This window comes from Mobula birostris, chromosome 15 (assembly GCF_030028105.1).
Source record: "Mobula birostris isolate sMobBir1 chromosome 15, sMobBir1.hap1, whole genome shotgun sequence".
In the NCBI taxonomy this organism is placed as follows: domain Eukaryota; kingdom Metazoa; phylum Chordata; class Chondrichthyes; order Myliobatiformes; family Myliobatidae; genus Mobula; species Mobula birostris.
The window spans coordinates 19,990,073-20,009,764 of record NC_092384.1 but is presented as its reverse complement, the minus strand read 5'-3'; the positions used below and the strand labels follow the sequence as shown (position 1 = coordinate 20,009,764).

At 41.5% G+C, this 19,692-nt stretch overlaps 1 protein-coding gene across 1 annotated transcript in view; it reads left to right on the top strand.

Moving 5' to 3' along the window:
* The window catches only part of LOC140210447 (uncharacterized), a 32,336-nt gene extending 16,962 nt beyond the window's left edge, over positions 1-15,374 (top strand). Inside the window, exons 3-6 of the mRNA XM_072279413.1 lie at positions 3,055-3,363; positions 4,758-4,859; positions 7,518-7,561; positions 9,310-15,374. Of these exons, the coding sequence (XP_072135514.1) occupies positions 3,055-3,363; positions 4,758-4,859; positions 7,518-7,561; positions 9,310-9,468 (614 nt within the window). The 3' untranslated portion in view covers positions 9,469-15,374. The remainder of the gene's footprint in view (positions 1-3,054; positions 3,364-4,757; positions 4,860-7,517; positions 7,562-9,309) is intronic.
* Positions 15,375-19,692: the final 4,318 nt, after the last annotated feature.

The window sequence follows — 19,692 nt, the reverse complement described above, 5'->3', positions numbered from 1 at the left end:
AATATTTCTTAGAATTTTTCCGCCATTTTTTAAAATAACCCACTTGTTGAGAAATCCACATTAACTTTTGCCAGCTATTTACAGTTTGCTATGATGTTTTCCACAAGATTACTCAGGGAATCTACTCGCCGTTCTTGGTCTCTTAATTGACTTTGACACTTTCCAAATCCTCAGGCTCACTGTACCTTTTGCGAACACCAGGTCTTTTCATTTGATCAACTAAGAAAAGAAATGGGAAGTTAGAAATGAGTGGTCATTGGAGACGATAGAAGGACCAGGCAAAATAGACTAAGTAGAAAATCAGAAATCAGAATTACAATCAGGATTATTATCGCTGACGTATGTAATGAAATTTTAAACACAAGAAAGTATGCAGATGCTGGAAATTCAGAGCAACACACACAAAATGCTGGAGGAACTCAGCAGGTCAGGCAGCATCTATGGAAATGAATAAGCAGTCGACATTTCAGGCCGAGACGCTTCTTCAGGACTGAAGTGGAAGGAAGAAGATTCTAGAATAAAAAGATGGCGGGGGGAGGTAGAGGAAGGAGGAAATTTGAAATTTGTTGTTTTGTGGCAGCAGTATAGTGCAATACATAATCTATATTATAAATTACAGTAAGAAATATATATATATAAATTAAATTAGTGCAAAAAGAAAGCAAAACCGTGTGATAGTGTTCATGGGCTCATTATCTGTTCAGCAATCCGATAGCAGAGGGGAAGAAGCTCTTCCTGAAATGGTGAGTATGTGTATTCAGGCTCCTGTCTGATGGTGGTATTGAGAAGAGACCATGTCCTGGGTGGTGGGGGCCCTTAGCGATGGATGCTGCCTTTCTGAGGTTTTGTTTTTTGAAGAAGAAGTCCTTGATGATGAGGGGCTAGTGTCCATGATGGAACAGCATTCTGCAGCTTTTTCTGATCCTGTGCAGTGATACGATATGGTGATGCAGCCAGTTAGAATTCTCTCCACGGTACATCTGTAGAAAGTGGCGACAATCCGAATTGCCTGAAACTCCTAATGAAGCGAGGCTCTTGTTTTGCCTTCTTTGTGATTGAGCCCAGGAAGGGGCTAACAGAGTAGTGCAAGAGATGAGACGAGGCTGAAAAATTGTGCAGTTCCAGTTGCAACACCATGAGAAGCACATAATTGTACTGGAGAGTGCAGAGGAGAGTCAAAGTAGTATTGCCTGTGATAAGGTGTTTCAGCAATGAGCAAAGATTGAATACACCGAGTTTGCTTCTTTTGGACTGAAGGAGGCCTGGGATGGACAGGGAGTGGGGAAGAAGCTGTTTAAAGCCTTCAAGCTTATGAAAGTGCATAGGCAGGGTAGAAAAAGGATCTAAAACGGAAGGACAGGGGCTTAAAGTAAAGGATAGGTGGTTGAGAGGGGATCTGAAGGGGATATTTTCACCCAGAGGGGAGGGTAGTTAGAATGTGCAACACTTGGCCAGGGTGGGGGGGGGGTGGAGGCAGGTTTCCTCACAGATGATGGCTTGAAATAGTAAGACATAAACAGCAATGTTCTGGTACCTGGGATGTGTATGAATGGTTACCTGGTAGTCACCATTTCATATGTTTTCATATCTCCATTACTGAATGCCTCCATAACTGAAATTCCTTCACACCAGTAAGCCGGTCAGCCGGGGCTGCTGGCTTCTGGCCGTCAGTCACCACCTGCTGCCTTATCAATCCACCCAGTGGAAAAGCTGCGGGAAGCAAATCACAGCACTGGACCCACTGCTGCAAATCGCAAAAGACCCCTGTATACAAGGTAAGAGCCGGAAAAGGGCAGCGTTCAGTGGGGACCATTGAATGCAACAAATCAGAGCCTGGAAGCGTCTTGTAAAGCTCCAAGCAAACCAAAGTTCTAATAATGCCCAAAAAGCAACGCTTGTGCGGGCTGCTGCATCGCAGGAGATGATGATACGTTAAACACTCCTCATTTCATTCTGATGATCCCGTGCCCACACACCCAACCCTGTTTCCAACCACGAAGAGACGGAGTTTATCTAAGACCGCCTGCCATATGGAATTTAAGAAAAGGCGCAGATGCTGGAAATCAGAAATAAAAACTGAAACTGCAGGAACCATGCGTTACCGGTTACGTTAACAGGCAGCGGTGGAAAGTTAACTGTTTTTCTTCCACAGATTACTATCTGCTGCAAATTACCTCTTGATTTTCTATTTTTACACCGCGACGCTCATGGGTTAACACCGGGGAAACGAATTGAATCTGATAGCTACACGGGACGATGAGGTCCCAGAGAAAGGGCGGGATCTCATCTACGCCGTTCGGTCGGGAACAAACATCATCTAATTATTCGTCAGTGTTGTGGACACAATATCGGTGTGATCGGTCTGGTGTTTGAGCCCGAGTCATTCTGAAATGGTGTGGTTTATATCTACTGAAAACATTCAATGCAGCGTCACCGTTTATCGAGCTGGGACGGGATCACTGCGTCAGCAGTTCGGTGCGAATCCCGGCGAGAGGAGACCGTGTTTGTACGGGTAGTGTTAACATCATCGAGGCTCGGGGGTTCCGACCAATTTTGCAAACAGGGCTGGAACTTACGCGAAATCACACCGTGGGGGAAAAGGCACCGATTTCTCCTTCTACAGTGTAATAGTGGGCAGGAGCAAACGGGCAAAAATTACAACGTAATGGCCGCAGAAAATAATAATAACGAATAACTTATTATAAAAACTGTGCAAAAGAATCGTAATATAAATAGAATAAATTTAATATTACAATGCAAAAATCATACTGAAAATTTGAAGAAAACCTGATAATACTGACAAGTTGTATGATGAAATAATGCAAAATAGTAATATTAAGAGAATAAGTTTGATATTACCATGCAAAATAAGACTGAGAAAATAAACATATAATTGAATAAAATCTGATTATTATACTAATAATATTTTTATTATAAACTAGTGCACAATAATAGAAGAACAAAATAAACTGGTTATTACAATGTAAAATAAGAATGAAAAATAATGAAGTCTGGAATTGATAATTCACTCCGTTTCTCCCACCTGTGTTGAAGCTTCCCTGAACCTGCCGCAGATTACCTCCACGCTGGTTAGGAAAGGCTCTTCGATGATCCTGAGGCTTGTCTGTACGGTTGCCGAATCGCAGTCCCGGGAGCTGGCCTTTGCATGGATGGCGGACAACACGGAGGTTGGAAGCGGCGCCAAGCCACACGTGGAGCCGTTGCAGGGAGATCTCTTCCGAGTCTCCAGCTCACTTGAGGTTGTGCGTCCAGCCAGGAACGCGATAGTGTACACCTGCCAAGTCACCTATCCCGGCAACAGGGTTCAAAAGCAAAATTACACGTACATTGCCAGCGCTAAAGGTACGGTGCTTGTTGTAATGTTCGCCGGGCTGTGTGGATGTAATCGGATGTTTTGCTTTTGCCATGAGGATGACGGTTTTGTAGGCAACCCTCGGGCGTGGATCCGATGGCTACAATTGGCCTGGAGGGACCGGAGCGGAATTCAATAAATGCTGCTTTCCGATCACAGAGATGCCGATAGTTCAGCATCTGGACGACCGGGTGATATAAACCCAGCTCCCCTCTGCTTATCACCGGCCTGGTTCCAGTGGTCGCGCTCCCGTGAAATACCGGGTCCGCTCTATCCTTACCGTGTACAGGTCTCCCAAAACAGCCAACTTAATGTGTGTCGGAGAACTAATGAAACAGCTCGAATGAAATTCTTGCTAGCCGGGTACTTAATCCTGAGTCTGTCGGATCAACTGAGTTTTATTTTCCCGACCATTTAGGCGTTCATGTGCATCCACAATGTAGAATGGAATCCTAGGCAAAATTTTGGGACAAACTTCTTTGTCCTGGCGATTCTGTTGCAATGGCTAGTCTGACGAGAGGGAACTGGCACCGCGGAGCGAGTGTCTCAGAGTTCGCTGAGCTTTGGAAAGCACTGTCTCAAAGTGCCTCGGGGCAGTAACTTCCACCAGAAAACTGATGCACACTTACACACTTAGGAAGGAAAATAAATCCACGGCAACTGGAAATAACAGTGCAAAATAACTAATTGGATACAGCGTCCAACGATGGGCCGAAAGTCCTCGCCCTTACTGTATAATTCCATTATATCTCCTTTCAGCATTAAGGAGAGAATATAGTTACACTCAGGAATCCCGAAGCAGCAACGTGTTTCCCAGCCAGCCACACATGAAACTGCGCTCCAATATTCGTAAGTTCAGTAGACAGTCTCACTCACTCTCTGCCACCTCCCCCTCAACTGCCACTGGGGTAGGGATACAACTCCCTCTCTCTCGTGCCTGGCCCTGGCTTTCACTTCTAAGGACCCAGAGGGAAGATTCCGAAATTGCATTTCATTTTGCTGCGAAATCATGCTCTTTAGCAATTCTTTTTGAAACTTGTAAACAAATAACATACAACGTTTTGATTTTAGTGCAGTTGCAATCGCTTTAAGGAAGCAATATTTCTATATGATCAGCGAACCGGGACCCTACGAGAAAAAAAGGAGACTAAAATTGCTCCCTGCTACCCATTGCCCCGTTCCTTCCCAGAATTCACTTTAGAAATTGTATCTGATATACAAGCCACTGTTATTTACAACCCGTGTGTTCACGAATCAGGATGTGGTATTGTCAGATAAAATCTTATTGTTACTTTGCATATCGACACGCAGAACAGGTATCTTGCTCTCATTTCTTGTGGTCTGGTATAAGTATTTAATGGAGTAATATATTTGCACTTTGCAGAGAGACAGGCAGCTGTTTTCCCCTGGTGGATCTACGTCTGTGCAGCGGCTGCAGCCTTCGTTCTGCTTCTCCTTCTTACGGTCATATGTTTAGCATGCAAGCGTAAGTGAGCCAGACTGGTAAACTTTTTACACCTTGTGCATTTCCCAAAACTACTTTAAATGATTTGAGGCAACATTATAGAATTTATCTTCAGTCTCTGTATTCAGATTTGACTGATAATTCAGTGAAGCGACAGAGTGGGTTTTGTGCTAATGGGGAAGTTGATAATCTGCCGAAGTAAATACAACAGCACTTACCACAACCTGCGCACTTGCTGGTCTACCATGGGGTTTTTGTAATATCTCAACTAACAGCAAGAGAGGCAATGCATGTTATTCATTGGCTGTCCTGTCCGATTGATCTGCTCCATTCAGTATTCCTGAACCACAGTTGTAAACGATATTTTATCTTTTATCTCTTATCAACAGCATCAAAGTCCCAACCATATCCTCATTATCTACCCATGTAGTCTGCACCAGGGTAAATGTCCCAAGCCCCCTTGGGATAATATTCAAGGTCAGAGACCAAATTAACTTCCAGCCTAGTTGAGGATTGTTCAAAATCTGGCAGCAGAGGAGGGTATTGTTTACAGTGCCAGCGACCCAGGTTCACTTCCCACTGCTGTTATGTGTTTCTACGGTCTTCTCATGGTTACCCGGATTTCCTCAGGTGCTCCAATTTCCCCTCCCATCCCAAACAAGTAGAGATGAGTGGGAGAATTGGTCACAGAGGTGTAATTGGGCTCATTGGGCCAGCAGGGTCTGCCACCATGCTCTATCTCTAAAAAATATGTTACGATTCACTATCATCTCACTCATAATCTAACAACTAGGATTACTCATTACTGCCTGACCTGCTGAGTGCTTCCAATATTTTGTTTCATTTCCGATTTCTACAGCTGCATTACATTGCTTTTTGATCCAACCTAGGCCAGATGCATTAGTCAAAATCTAAAAATTACTCTATTAATTTCATTTGTAGCGATAAACTTAAATGACATGTTTTGGCTTTTATTAAAAATAGTTGGCATTGAAAAATTTGTTATATTTGTGCAAGTGGAGCATTGTATCTGATATTAACATGCAATCATAAAAATATCCCATGAATTTCCCTATTGACATACAGTGCAGAGTCAGCCCTCTGGTCCTTCGAGCTGCTCCACCCAACAACCCCTGATTTAACCCTAGCCTAATCATGGGACAATTTTCAGTGATTAATTAACCTACCAACCAGTACGGCTTTGGAAAATTTGCAGTGACTAATTAACCTACCAACCGGTTCAGCTTTGGACTGCAGGAGTTAACCAGAGAAAACCCAGGTGGTCACAGGGAGAACGTACAAACTCCTTACGGGCAACAGTGGGAATTGAACCCCGGTCGGTGGTACTGTAAAGCATCGTTCTAACAACTCTGCTACCGTGCCATTGTATCAATCATACAACAGTCATTTACAGCTAACTAGTATCTGCTTATTTTCAAAGCGGAATACATTTCTGTTAAATAGTTAGCTTAAATCAAAATGATATTTAATTTTTCTAAAGGTAGGCTCGGTAGATTTAATTTAAATAAAGGTTGCAAATTGATTTTAATTAATGTAATACAACATGAAAAGTTATTGACAATATTGAATAATAAAATTACTAAAAAACCATAAGCCAAAGCAAATTCCCCCGGGATCAATAAAGTATGACTATGACTATGACTAAATTGAATAAAAGTATAACCTAAGACACAACTTTATACAAGACTTTTTAAAAGAAAATTTCTAACAAAGTGACATGATCAGGCTGAAATATAGAAACATAGAAATATAGAAAACCTACAGCACAATACAGGCCCTTCAGCCCACAATGCTGCGCTGAAGACGTACTTACTTTAGAAATTACCTAGGGCTACCCCTAACCCTCTATTTTTCTAAATATAGGCCCAGCATGTGAAACATCTGCACAAACAATGCTGGGTCAAACTTGAGATAAGCATACAGGATTTCACTCTCAACTGAAATGAGATGATTTGTATCCTTGCAAAGGATGCTTGTTAAACAAGAAAAAGCTTGCTCACACATGTAAGAAGTTGAAAACTGCAGCACAATATTCATTGCTTTCCTATGACTGGTAGGATATTCTTCTTCCACAGAAATCCAGAACTTGTCCAGGGGCAGATCAGTACATCTCATCTTGAGTGCACAATCAGAGGGCAGCTCACAAAGTTCTTCCTCTTCTCTCAAAATCAAGTTCTCAGGCTGAGCAGAAGATTCAGTGAAAGGGTCTCTCACCCAGACATACACTTGTGTTGAAAGTGGGGAAAAATACTGTTCAATTTTGTTCTGCAGTTCTTCCAGTTGCTTTTCAAGACTTTCTGGTATCTTTCCCCACTCTCAAGCCCAAGCAGCAGTGGAAACATTTTAAGATTTCATTTTGCAACATGGTTTTTCCAAAGATTCAGTTTCCATTTAAATCCCAGAATCAGGTCACTTGAAGTCAAAACATTTTTTCCACAGCCTTGCAGAGAGTTGCCCACCACTGCAAGTGCTAGCATCATGCAAAGTATAAAAAATAATGTTTATTCTTTAAAATCATGAACTCTCATGCAACCCCAGTTGAGAAATGCTGACTTAAATCAACGTCCTCCTATGTATCTTCTTTCGAAAGAAAATCTGTTCTAATATTTGCACAGAATATTTTAACAATTATGTTTCTTGTCAATTAATTTATACCAGGCAAAAGAAGAAGTGACGAATATCGAAGTGTTCCTAAAGAGATGGTAAGCAGACAGCAACATTACCAGCAACTCTATAATTTGTTCACAATGTGGAATAAAATGTACAAAATGTAGACTGTGAGGAAAGAACAGGTCAAAAGGTGACTATCATTCAGCTTACATTTGTGCCCTGGATCCTAAACATGATTGAGTGGCATGAACTTGATGGGTGAATGGCCTCCTTTCATCTTGTAAGGAAATATGAAAGTTGGAACTTGAATTTCCTCAGCATGTTTGAATAATTAGTTAAAGATCAATGATCCAAAAGACTCTCCCTCAGTTTCCTGGCGGACCTTGCACAGAAGGGTTAAACACTAGAGATTCTGCAGACGCTGGAAATCCAGAGCAACTGCTGGGAGAATCCAGCAGGTCAGGCAGCAGCTATGGAGAGCGATAAATAGTCGACATTTCGGGGTCTTAACTGACTATTGCTCTCCATAGATGCTGTCTGTCCTACAGAAGGAGTTCTGTTTAATGAACCCCAGTTTTCTATGTTTCAAGGGTGGATGCACAGACTTTTTCCTCAAGGAAAGGGAACCAAAACTAGGGGGCATAGGTTTAAAGTGAGAGTAGAAAGATTTTGTAAAAAGGAACCTGATGGCCAACTTCTTCACTCAGAGGGTGGTGTGTATATGGAATGAACTGTAAAAGTAAACAGCTGAGGCAGGTGCCATAGCATATAGGTAAGTTCGTGCAGTACATGGATAAGGGGGGTCCAGAGTGATAGGAGCCAAAGGCATGTTAATGGGATCCATTTGTTAAAACCCTACTTCTAATTATCACCTGTTACCCAATGCAAGAATGCACAATACTACAGGAGATAAAACAACTTCTTTATTAATAGCTCGCTACTGGAAAGAGAACGCATTTCTTGGACACACACAGGATCCGTACCAGTGGTCTCTCTCCCTCAAAGTACAGAGACACAGAGTTTTTATATCATTTATGCCATGTAACAGGAAACAAGGGTTAGCTATCCCCATAGTCACATGCCCAGCAACAGTGGAATTTTAAGACAAAGATCCTTTGGTTACCTTGAAAGACAAAAGCCATCAAACTGAGATTGTGCACAATGAGGTAGTTCCTCATTTTTTAGACAGCTTTACCACACCGTGCAAGGTGAAACAAGAATTGCAAGGTCATATTGAACATTTGTCTAACTTAAGAGTATTGTTAGGACTAGCTTATAGACAAAGACAGGAAAGTAGAACCCAATTCACAAAACATAACTCCTGCAAAATTGTCAGTCTGAAAGCAACACAGGCAGACCCCCCAGACAGAAGTCCAAGCAACCCCTCCTCACAAGGGTCCAAAAACCACCTCCCAACCCCTTCAACCCTTCAACATGTCACATTGAGTCATCATGAAAAGTCAAAAGGCCATTTCTAACTCCAAGTGATTTTACCACGATAGGCTCTGACTTTAACCAATGCCGACTGGAGGTAGGTGTGGATGGCTTAAGGCAGTGAGCAAAACTGATCCATCTTTTGACAAAGGCTCATTCAAATATGATGAATCTTTCTATCTGAGTGTCAGGCAGGAGCAGCAGGTCGGAGGGGAAGGAGTAAAATGGAAGGGCCCTTAGGAAACCTGGCAGTGTTAACCTTCATTGCTGCAGGTCAGTGAGGCCATAGGATTTTAATGCCTCCAACACAAGGCAGAGGCAATCAAAAGAAAACCCTGTAACCTCTGAAGATTTTAGTGCTACCAGTCAACATTTTATTAACCTCTGTTATAATATTACCTTTTAGCATACGCAGATACTGCCTGGTCAAAGGATGCCTCCCAGAAGTGTCGCGAAAGGCACAGAGCTCAGGAACATGAACCAGAGACCACGATGCCCGCATGTCCCCCCAAGAAGGCAGCAGGGACTTGGCAAGAATGTTTATGCTGCTCCACAATTCAAATAGCAATAGGGCTGCGGAAAGAGCTATCGGAACAACGAAAGCTCGGAACAGCACTGGACCACATACAACAATAAGGTTCCTCTCCATTCCTAGTTGGTCCAAAGATTTAAATATCAAATATATATTAACAACTCTTTTAGGTGTTTCAATCTCTTCAGCATAGTTTCCTAATGTCTTCCTGCGTGTTAAAAGTAAGACCATATTCATAGCAGCAGAATGAGGCCATTCATCCCATCAGGTCCACTCCAACCATTCCATTATCCCCCTCAATCCCATTCTCCTGCCTTCTCCCTGTAATCTTTTACATCCCGACTAATCTAGAAGCTGTCAACCTCTGCTTTAAATATACTTGATGACTTGGCCTGCACGGCTGCCTCTGGCAATGAATTCCACAGATTCACTACCATTTGGCTAAAGAAATTCCTCCTCATCTGTTCTAAATGGATATCCCTCAATTCTGAGGCTGTGGCCTCTGGTCCTAGACTCCCCCACTAGAGAAAGCATCCTCTCCACATCCACTCCATCTAGTGTTACGTAAACGGCAACAATGAATATCAATCGAGACAGGTTATGTAAAAACAACCAAACATTTATTAAACACGGATAAATGATAAGGAAGAAAAAAACAAACGAAAACTTTAACCAGAAGTTAACCGATGTGCAGCCGTTCAAACAACTCTTCACTCAGCACTGGTTTCTTAAAGAGTTAAATGCAAAAACAGTTCTTAAAGCGGTAAAGTCAGATATAGTTCTAAAATGGTAAATTTGAAAGTCCAACAGATTTACACGTCCAATTGGGAGTGACTTCTCTGGAGAAGGAATTCTTCACAGATGCGACTTTCCTGCTGGTTCTGTCCGCAGGATTCCCGATGCCGAAAATAAACAGTTTAAAACAACTGATCTTAAGTTCTTTTAGAGAGAGAGAGCAAACCGTTGCATGAACTCCTTGTTCTTTTTGGCAAGAGTTATCTTGATGCAGGTCGTGATCCTCCAATGAAGACTCAATAAGATTGATCTTTTATTAAACTGCCAAACGATGCCGACTCCTCTCAATCCTTCGATCCTGTAAGTCGATAAAGTCTTCACTCTCCCTTCTACTTTTGGAATTGAGTAAATCAACACATCTAGCAAAAATTTCCAGTCCAATAATATGGTATCTTGCAATAGAACACAATACTCCGTTTTAAAAATGAAACTACATCACAAGAGCAAACACGCAACAGAAATGGGGACACAGCACGTTCTACATGGAAATCTATAAACTAAAAACTAACTGCATCACCTGGGTTCGACCCTTATATAGCCATGGTGCACATGTCATCACGTGACCTCACATCGACGGGAAAATCACATCAGGTGACCTCCAAAAGACCATTACATCATTCTCACAAAAAAAAAACACAGATCTCCTTGAGCATGTAACAGTAGGCCTTTTTAATAATCAGTCAATAGGTTTCAGTGAGCGAGTATAGGCCCAGAGCCATGAAACACTCCTCATATGATATGCCTTTCATTCCCAGAATCATCCTTGTGAACCTCCTCTGCACCCTATCCAATGCCAGCACATCTTTTCTCAGATAAGGGGCCCAAAATTGCTCAGAATATTCCAAGTGTGGTATGACCAGTGCCTTATAAGGCCTCAGCATTACATCCTTGGGTTTCTATTCTAGTCCTCTCGAAATGAATGCTAACATCGCCTTGCCTTCCGTACCACTGATTCAACCTGCAAGTTAACCTGTAGGGAATCCTGCATGAGGACTCCCAAGTCCCTTTGCATCTCTGATTTTTGAGTCTTCTCCCTGTTTAGAAAATTGACTACTCCTTTGTTCCTTCTAATAAAATGCATAATCATACACTTCCCTATACTATATTCCATCTGCCACTTCTTTGTCCATTCTCTCAACCTAAGTCCTTCTGCAAACTCCCTGCTTCCTCAAAACTACCTGCCCTTCCACCTATAATTGTCCGCAAATTTGGCCACAAAGCCATCAATTTCATCATCCGAATCATTGACATACAATGTAAAAAGACGTGGCCCCAACACAGAGGGAACACAGCTAGTCACCAGCAGCCAACCAGAAAAGGACTTCTTTATTCCCCCGCCTCCTGCCAGTCAGACAATCTCCCATCCGTGCCAGAAACTAGGAGATAATGTAATGCAACTTGTGTTTGTGACAATAGCCTCGTTAAAACTCTGAGCATGCCATAAAGTGGGCTGGTTGTAAATTGCAAGTAGCCCGACCCAAGTTTCTAGCACCCTTGCCCTGATGATAGAGAAAATATTGCACCATAACTCATGTGACCATTTTCCTTAGCTGTGTAAAAATAGGTGATAAATATAAATCAGAGATTGGATTGTGTTTGGGAAAATTAGGAAGAGGACAAGTGGTGGCCAGTAATAAAAGGAAATATATTCTGGAGATGAATGAGCATTTTGTATAGACTTAATGCATACAGTTACAAGCGCTGAGTACCAGGTTACTGTGTGCACCAGTTTATAACCTATAACAATGCAGATCCCATTATGGGGTTCTTAAGGCACGCACGCTCTGAGAGTAGTCCAAAATGCATTAGCTGTATTTTGAAGTTGTTTGGCAGAAGATCCAACCAAGATTATGTTGTCAATATAGTGACTGATAAAATTTAGACAGCAGCTTCTTCATCGAGAGCTCAGAGTCAATGGTGGAATAGGAACATTTCATCTGGATCGATCAGTTTGTAGTTTGAAAGTAAAACAAACAGCAAGTCGAAATGTACCCCGATAAAACATCAAATTAATCAAGGACTTAATTTTAATCTGGGGAAATGTGACTGCATTCCACTGAAAACCACATTACTATTACATAAGAAATGTACAGGTATGTTTCTGAAATCCATGTAAAGGTGATTTATAAGACATACCATGGTGAACCAGCTCTATAATTGGCTGTTCATAGAATTGTAGAACAGTAGGGGAACAGGTCCTTCCATGATGTTTATGCCAATTTTGAGGCCAAATTAAACAAATTACACAGCATCAAAACCCTTTAGAGTGGCTACACATGTATAGCTGTAAGATTGAGACAACAAGTTGGTCCCACTCCTTTTCCTTTTCATTCAAATAAACTTAATTGCACTTACTACTACACTGGAGGCTACTCTGCCCACTAGGATTATGCTAGGTCTAGGCAGAGCAATCCCATTGGAATCATTCCTCCCTTTTCTGATGGTCTCTGATACAATAAATCCTCTAATTTAATTAAGCCCTGTTAATTTGAATTGCAAGTTTTATTGCTGAAAATTATAATTAATCGCTATACCTCAGGTTTTTAAATACGTTGTTGAGAAGTTATCTATTTTCTGATTTAGGATTCCTTTACATACCAGAGCAATAGATATCTAATCATTCATTTTCTAACGCTTCATTGTTTTCTAGCAGTCATAGGCTCTTAAAATGTGCACATTACCTAAATATCAGGAGCTACTATGGAGTTTTCATCAGTGTATTGATTGTGTAGGATCAAATTCAGCCTCAAAGACAGAGTTCCTTGTATTCATTCTCTTCTCTTGAATTCTGCCAAAACTCCAAAATCACAATTTGTGATTAATTTCAAACAATATAAGAATTCCTAAAAAGCCTTGCAAGATGGAATGGATGGTGCTATCTGTTAACAAAATGGTGAATGAGGTAATCTTTTAGGTAATTTCCAGTAACTCTCATGAAACAATATTGTGAGCACCATCTGCACATAGTCAGTACTGTGGTGTAAATACTATTAATTGTGGACAGTGTGTTGTGTTAGGGAACAGATAACAATCTTGCTTATGATACAACAATCTCTGCACTGTGAAGAACATATTCCTGAAGGGAAAGTACAAACATGACTTATAGGCTTGGACTGGTTTAGGCAACATATATGCTCAAAGAGAAATTGGTCTGTCTCAGTGGAGTTTCCTGGCAGCCAGCACAGAAGTCACGGAAATGTTCAGCAATAGAAAAACAGACAAATAATATTTTAGTTTCAACATCAATAGTGTGGAGAGTTAAATTTCATCAGAGATAATAGATCAAAGCATGTCAGTTCAATAAGACTTACAACAACTATACAGCACAATATGTAGATTAGAAAACATTTCTCCGTGTCTTTGACTTCATTGTTAAAAGGTAGGTCTTTGTTTCCTTAGTTAGAGTCTAGACTCAAGCATTTGAACATCAAAATCATTCAATTATTTTTTTAAAAAGCTTTTTCAGCTTATGTTTCATTGCTATATTAACATTAAAATAATTGATCAAAGGCTCGTTGGTATTACAATGTCTTAAAACATCAGAACTTTAAGTATTGCTAACACGTTTTGATTATGCATGGGAGTGGGATCAGGCACAGGAGCCCCGGCTCTTCATCCCACTGAAACAAGGGAATAGACCTTACGTTCTGCCTCAGGAAGGTAACTGTCCTTTACATCCCCACCCCCCACCCCCACTGCAACACTGCACCCTCTGATAATAAAGATTCACAATCAGGTTCTGGTGAACATGGACCATTTCCTTGTAATTTGGGAGACAGTTCAGGATGAAGGTGGACACTGATGATGAAAATCAGCAGCTTTCAATGCACCAGTGCACCTTTTGGCTGACTGATGAAATGGGCATTCAAAGATCAAGACCTCAGACGTGGGCAGAGAACTTGCAGCAGCAGTGTTCCTTGCTTTGCCGTGTGCTGAGACCTGGTCTACCTCCAGCAGGCACCTCAAGGAACTGGGAAAATAACTCAATCACTGTCTCCGAAAGACCCTCCAAATTGACAGGAAGGATTATTGAAACAGCACTGGAGTACTGAGGTCCTAGTTATGCTCTGAACCGTGTCAAATAGATTGTGAGTATGTGGCAGGTGCACACGCAGCTGATTGATCGCCCAGTGGCTTTATTTTGCGTGGGCTTTTGAGCATGCATGTCTTTCGTCTTGGTGAGGCCCAGCTTGCCACTCCCACATTGAAAGTTGCCCGGCGTGCGCAATGGCTAAAACGACTCAGTAAAAACATTGAATCATACTACTCAGTTATGGCTCTTGTTCTGCACGTACATAACAAGCTCAATCACCTACATTGGGCAGGCCACAGCAGCTGCATGCCGAACACCAGACTCCAGAACAAACACATTAAGCTTCTTCAAGGGAAGAGATCAGCAGATGGAGAGAAGATGAGGTTTAAGGGACGTTCTCAAACTTTCCTCGAAGGAATGTAGTATTGCTATAGACTCCTTTTCCCCATGACTGCTCAAAGTGGAGGAGCAGCATGATACTGAGATACGCATCAGGAGCATCAGTAGCCCTGCCGAATTAGCGGTAGGAATACATTACCTCGAAGGCTATCCTTTGCCGCACCAGGTACCTCCAGCTTCAAGTGTGGCAGTCTCCCGTTCCCATATCGGCCTCAATCCCCTTGGAGGTCTCAAAACCCGAGTGGAAGCAAGACATTTCAATCCCTAGGGACTGCCTAAGAAATGTGATATAAATTTATGTCCTTTGGATTGCAGCAACATCCACCTGTCAATACAATACGATGAGTGAGAGCCAATTTAAAACAAGGATTTTACAATGGAACTGCAATAGCCTTCATCTCCTCTTCCTCTCTCTTGCACGGCAGCTTCACTGCACAGCACAGCACACTAGCTGTTAGACTGGGGTTAGATTCCTGCTGCTGTCTAGAAGAAGTTTTGTTTATTCTTCCCATGACTGTGTGGATCTGGTTTTCTCCCATGTCCTAAAAACAGTTGGGATTAACGGGTTGTGGGTATGTTATGATGGAGTGTGGTGACACTTGCAGGCTTCACTGATTTGATTTGATCTGCTTGATTCGATGTGTGCACGCCAACACATAAAATTCACTGTATGCTTCACATGTGACAAATAAAGCTAATCTCTCATTTTTGCACATAGCCCAGTGTTATTGCAGAGCTAATTATTTCTGTTTCTGCCCATGACCAGTAAAATCACAGCTCATTTAAAAGTTTCTCTATTTCAATAACAAATTTCCATCAAGGGAGGAACAACGGTTCATGATTGCAATTCCATCATGTTTAAAAGGAGTTCAGGAAGTGGAGTTAACCACATCTGCATTAAGCAAAGAAGCAGAGAATTACAAAGTGCCTTCAAACTAGTAAAGTAAGAAGTACTCTGGTGGGTATAGAATAAAACTTACAATGATATTACTGTTAATTAAGTTAAACTACACCTTCTCATGGATGGTGCTTTTGACAAGAAGGCTTGGAACAGGACGCAGTGGTTCACCCTGAGCAGCTGCTAACAGAACTATGGACTACAACCAGGGAAGAGCATCAACTTGCTGTAAAGCACAATCTTTGCTCCACTGAAACTGCAAGTCTTCCAAGGCATGGATATATGGATGGGTGGGATTTGGCAGGCCCGTCAGATTGCAGGATTTGGACAAATGCCATCACACAAGTGCTGTGTGGGAAGATGTAAACTAATTTAGAAGAAGAAAAAGATTGCAAAAAAGAATTTGAAAAGCACCAAAGCAGGAAATACAAAGCTTTTGGAGAGAAAGATCAAAAAGGTCTAAGATCTGTTTAAATCCATTCTCTATAAACCAACAAAATGTAGCAAACAAAGCTGATGCTGGCCGGCATGGTGAACCATATGGGTTAACAATGTTCGGTGATAGGAGTTTCCTTACGGATTGTGTTGCCTACCAGTTAAATTGCAAAGATGTGCGTAGACGGAGTCAGTTATGGGGGGGTGGGGGGCTTCCACAAACTGGTACACTGATAGCAATGACAAACTGAGAAAGAGTGAGAGGGTTTTCTGTCGTGTGTTTGAGGAAACTTTCCATATTGGTACATTCTGGCCCCAAAGCAGGAGATGATATTGCTGTCTCTGAGAAAGAAGTATCAATGCGTGTGTTAGGTTAGCTTCAGGGAAGGATATATACCATTTCCAGGTGCAAGTCACCTGGAGAAAAGACGGCTTCACTGGCATGAGAATGATCCGGCCAAGCTGAACTTGCTGAGCGAGGAAGTGTCTTTGTGGGCAGGATAGCTCAAATTATCCATTGCTAAATGTTTTGAAGGTTTTGTAATCTCTCTTGTTCCTTTAGATACTAACTGCACCTTTGAATGCACGGAGAAGAAATGGCATGGAAAACAAATAGCTAATAAAAGAATACAAGGTTCCCAGAGAGATCCCTGCTTTACCTCAGCTGGAATGTTTCATTTCACTAATATCTATTTTATAGTTTGCTGGTAATGAATAAAAGTCTGAGACCGAGCAGGAGTGGAACATGGACACAGAGGAAGCAGGAAGTATAGAGGGACCATGGTGAAGTCACTGCTAGAAACAGAAATAGTTGAAAGTTAAAAGTTGCAAATGTCTACCATGAGTGGAATGAGACACACTCTATTTGTTATGCGCAAAGCAGTTGTTCCAAGATGTTGGTGGTGTACATGGGCATCCTGCTTGGAGGTAGACACTGGTGGAGCAGGACAGGCTCTAGTAGATGGACGAGGAGGTGATGGCATAAAAGGAGAAAAGATCCCAATGCTAGTGCCAGCCAAATCTTCAAACTGAGCCTTGGCAAGGAACAGTTCAAAGCATGGGCTTTATCAGATCAGCTTGACATAGACTAGATGGGCTGAAGGGCCTTTTTCTGTGTTACAGTGGTCTATGGCATCTGTGCTAGAATAAAGAATATCCTCATTTAAACATGCCAGCTGCCTCTCTCATTCTCGCTACACTGCACACGTGACTGTGGATATCTGCAGGAGCTTGCAGCTTGCTGTCCATTGTTGCAAAACAGAGGTCATCAAAGCTCTTGGAGAGCCACAAACATTTTAGGCAGAGACCAGTTTGTAGAGAACGTCGGGGTGCAGTAGGAAGGCAGCTTTCTCAGCGTATGGGCTCTCACCGACCTGACACACATTGTTATGAAAGGTGATGTATCAAATCTGTTCCATACTGGAATAGTGGATGATTATATTGCTTTAAGAATGTGCTGTTCCTTGGCCCTACATCTTCATGTTACAGCAGCTCACTACAGCTGTGACCTGACGGCAAGCTGACGGGTGGCTTCTGGTTGATAATATCTACAGTGCTGAAACTTCACAATATACTCAGATTGAGACCAATGCTGACACACAAGACTGGTTGTAGCTCACTGGACTACATCCGCAAGTCCACTGGAGCAAGGTCTCTTCCTGCTAAAGCACCTCTACAGCACTGAGAGGTGTGCTAAGATTTTGTCTGTTGAAGCTAATCAACCTTTCCACCCCAAGAGAACAGATCATGCTACTGCTCTTTGCAAGATAAGCAACAGAGTGTATGAGGAACAAAGGGGATGGGCACTCTTGAAAACTCCTTTGTGCTGAGCACCTCAGAAGAAAACAAAAGACTACTGCACTCTAAATTATTCTTTCATCAGCCAACCCTGCTTTGCACAACAACGCACTGTCTGCTCTGCTGTAATGTAAAAATTGTACAACATTCTAAACCAAGTTTATGAATGAAATGTTAGTGCAATTATGGATAAGATCAATGTGGAAAATGGTTGTGGATAGGGACATCACCACTGGCAGCAGATGGAGAGGACATAGAGTTTGAAGAAGAACTTTTCAGGGTCTGTTAGAATACTAAGACAGTCTATAGAGAGGCCACGACTGACATCACCATAAACAAGATGTTGTGGGAGCCAAGTAAAGCAATTGAGCCTGATATATGTAAACAACACAAACTTTGAAGTAAATTATTCACTTTTCTTTCCCCTCCAGGTCTTGCTGTAGTTTCCTGGAACCTAATTCCCAATACTTAGGTTTAATATTAACCAAAATGATGGTAAATAGTTTCCAGAAAACTACTGTAAGATCTGGAGGTGAAAGAAAAGCGGATAATTTACCTCAAAGTTCTTACACACAAAATGTCACATTCTCCAAAATTATGTCATTAGATGCAAAAGGAATTAGATGTATCTGCTTGACTACCTGCTGCAGATTACCTTTCCATGGAGTTATGAGAGTCGACATATTCCAATTCTGTTCCACATTTCATAGGATGTCAGTAATCTATAGAAAGTTGATCAACTGGATAGCAGGAAACCTCTTCATCTGAAAGTGGAAAAGCTGCAGGAAAAAGGGCTAAATCAGGGGCTCCCAACCTGGCGCCCATGGCATGAAAAGAGTTGGGAACCCCTGGTCTAGATGTTCATTAATATAATTTGAATTTATCCACCCTTTCTCCAACTGATTTTTTTTAACCTGCCACAAGACATTGGCTTCTTACTCAAATCAATCAGTTTATTCTCCAGCCCTACATTCAAGTGGCCTTTATCATTGCACGAGCTTAAAACAGTTGTTGGAAAACAATCCCATTGTGGGGGAAGCACAACCACTAAAACTGTGTTTATGTTTACAAAACATACCCTATTTGGATATTTAAAAACATATATATTCTCAGGTTGTGGCACTCTCCACTCCCAGAAGCAGAATTAAAATTTCCTGCTGCAGATCTTCTGTTCATAGAGTATATCTTTTATTTCTCCGGGATGTCCTTCATTGGCTCCAGAGCACGTATGCTTTTGCTGTGTAATCACTGTTATGAAGGAGCGAATCTGACTGCCAATTTGTACAAAGCAATAGCTCACTAATATCAAATGGAAGTGAGATAATATCAGAGATTGAATGAAGAATAGCTAGCAACTAGAACATCAGGTATTACTAGTCTTCTCAGTTCATATTGTACTTTTATATCAACATTGGGGAACAAATTTGATTCCTGTTTTGGAATGCAATATCTCACCGTAATGCAGAAAATGCAATTTCCTTTCTAATATGTACGTAAAACCATAGAAAAGGTCAGGAGTTACAACAAAGAAAGTTTCATCATTCTCCATCCCTTAAAGGATAGAAGATAAGATCTTACCAGACCACAAGGTAACTTTATTTACTCAAGACAGGTGAATAAACGTTATATTATACAAGGAAGGGAATCTTAAGTAATTTTATAAAGAAGCTCAAAGTAGAGAAACAATTCAGTTTCCATCAAACTAGAATATAAACCACACTTCTTTAACTGTGATGGTATCAAACTCTTGGTGATCAGCATGAAAGTTATCTCAGCACAGATACGAAATTTCAGACTTAAGTACACAGTTACAGGCATGTTTCCTTATACAAGAAGATATGCTGTTACAGAATGGTATGTTTTATTATACTGGTCAATAACCATTCACTGAAGGTGTTGT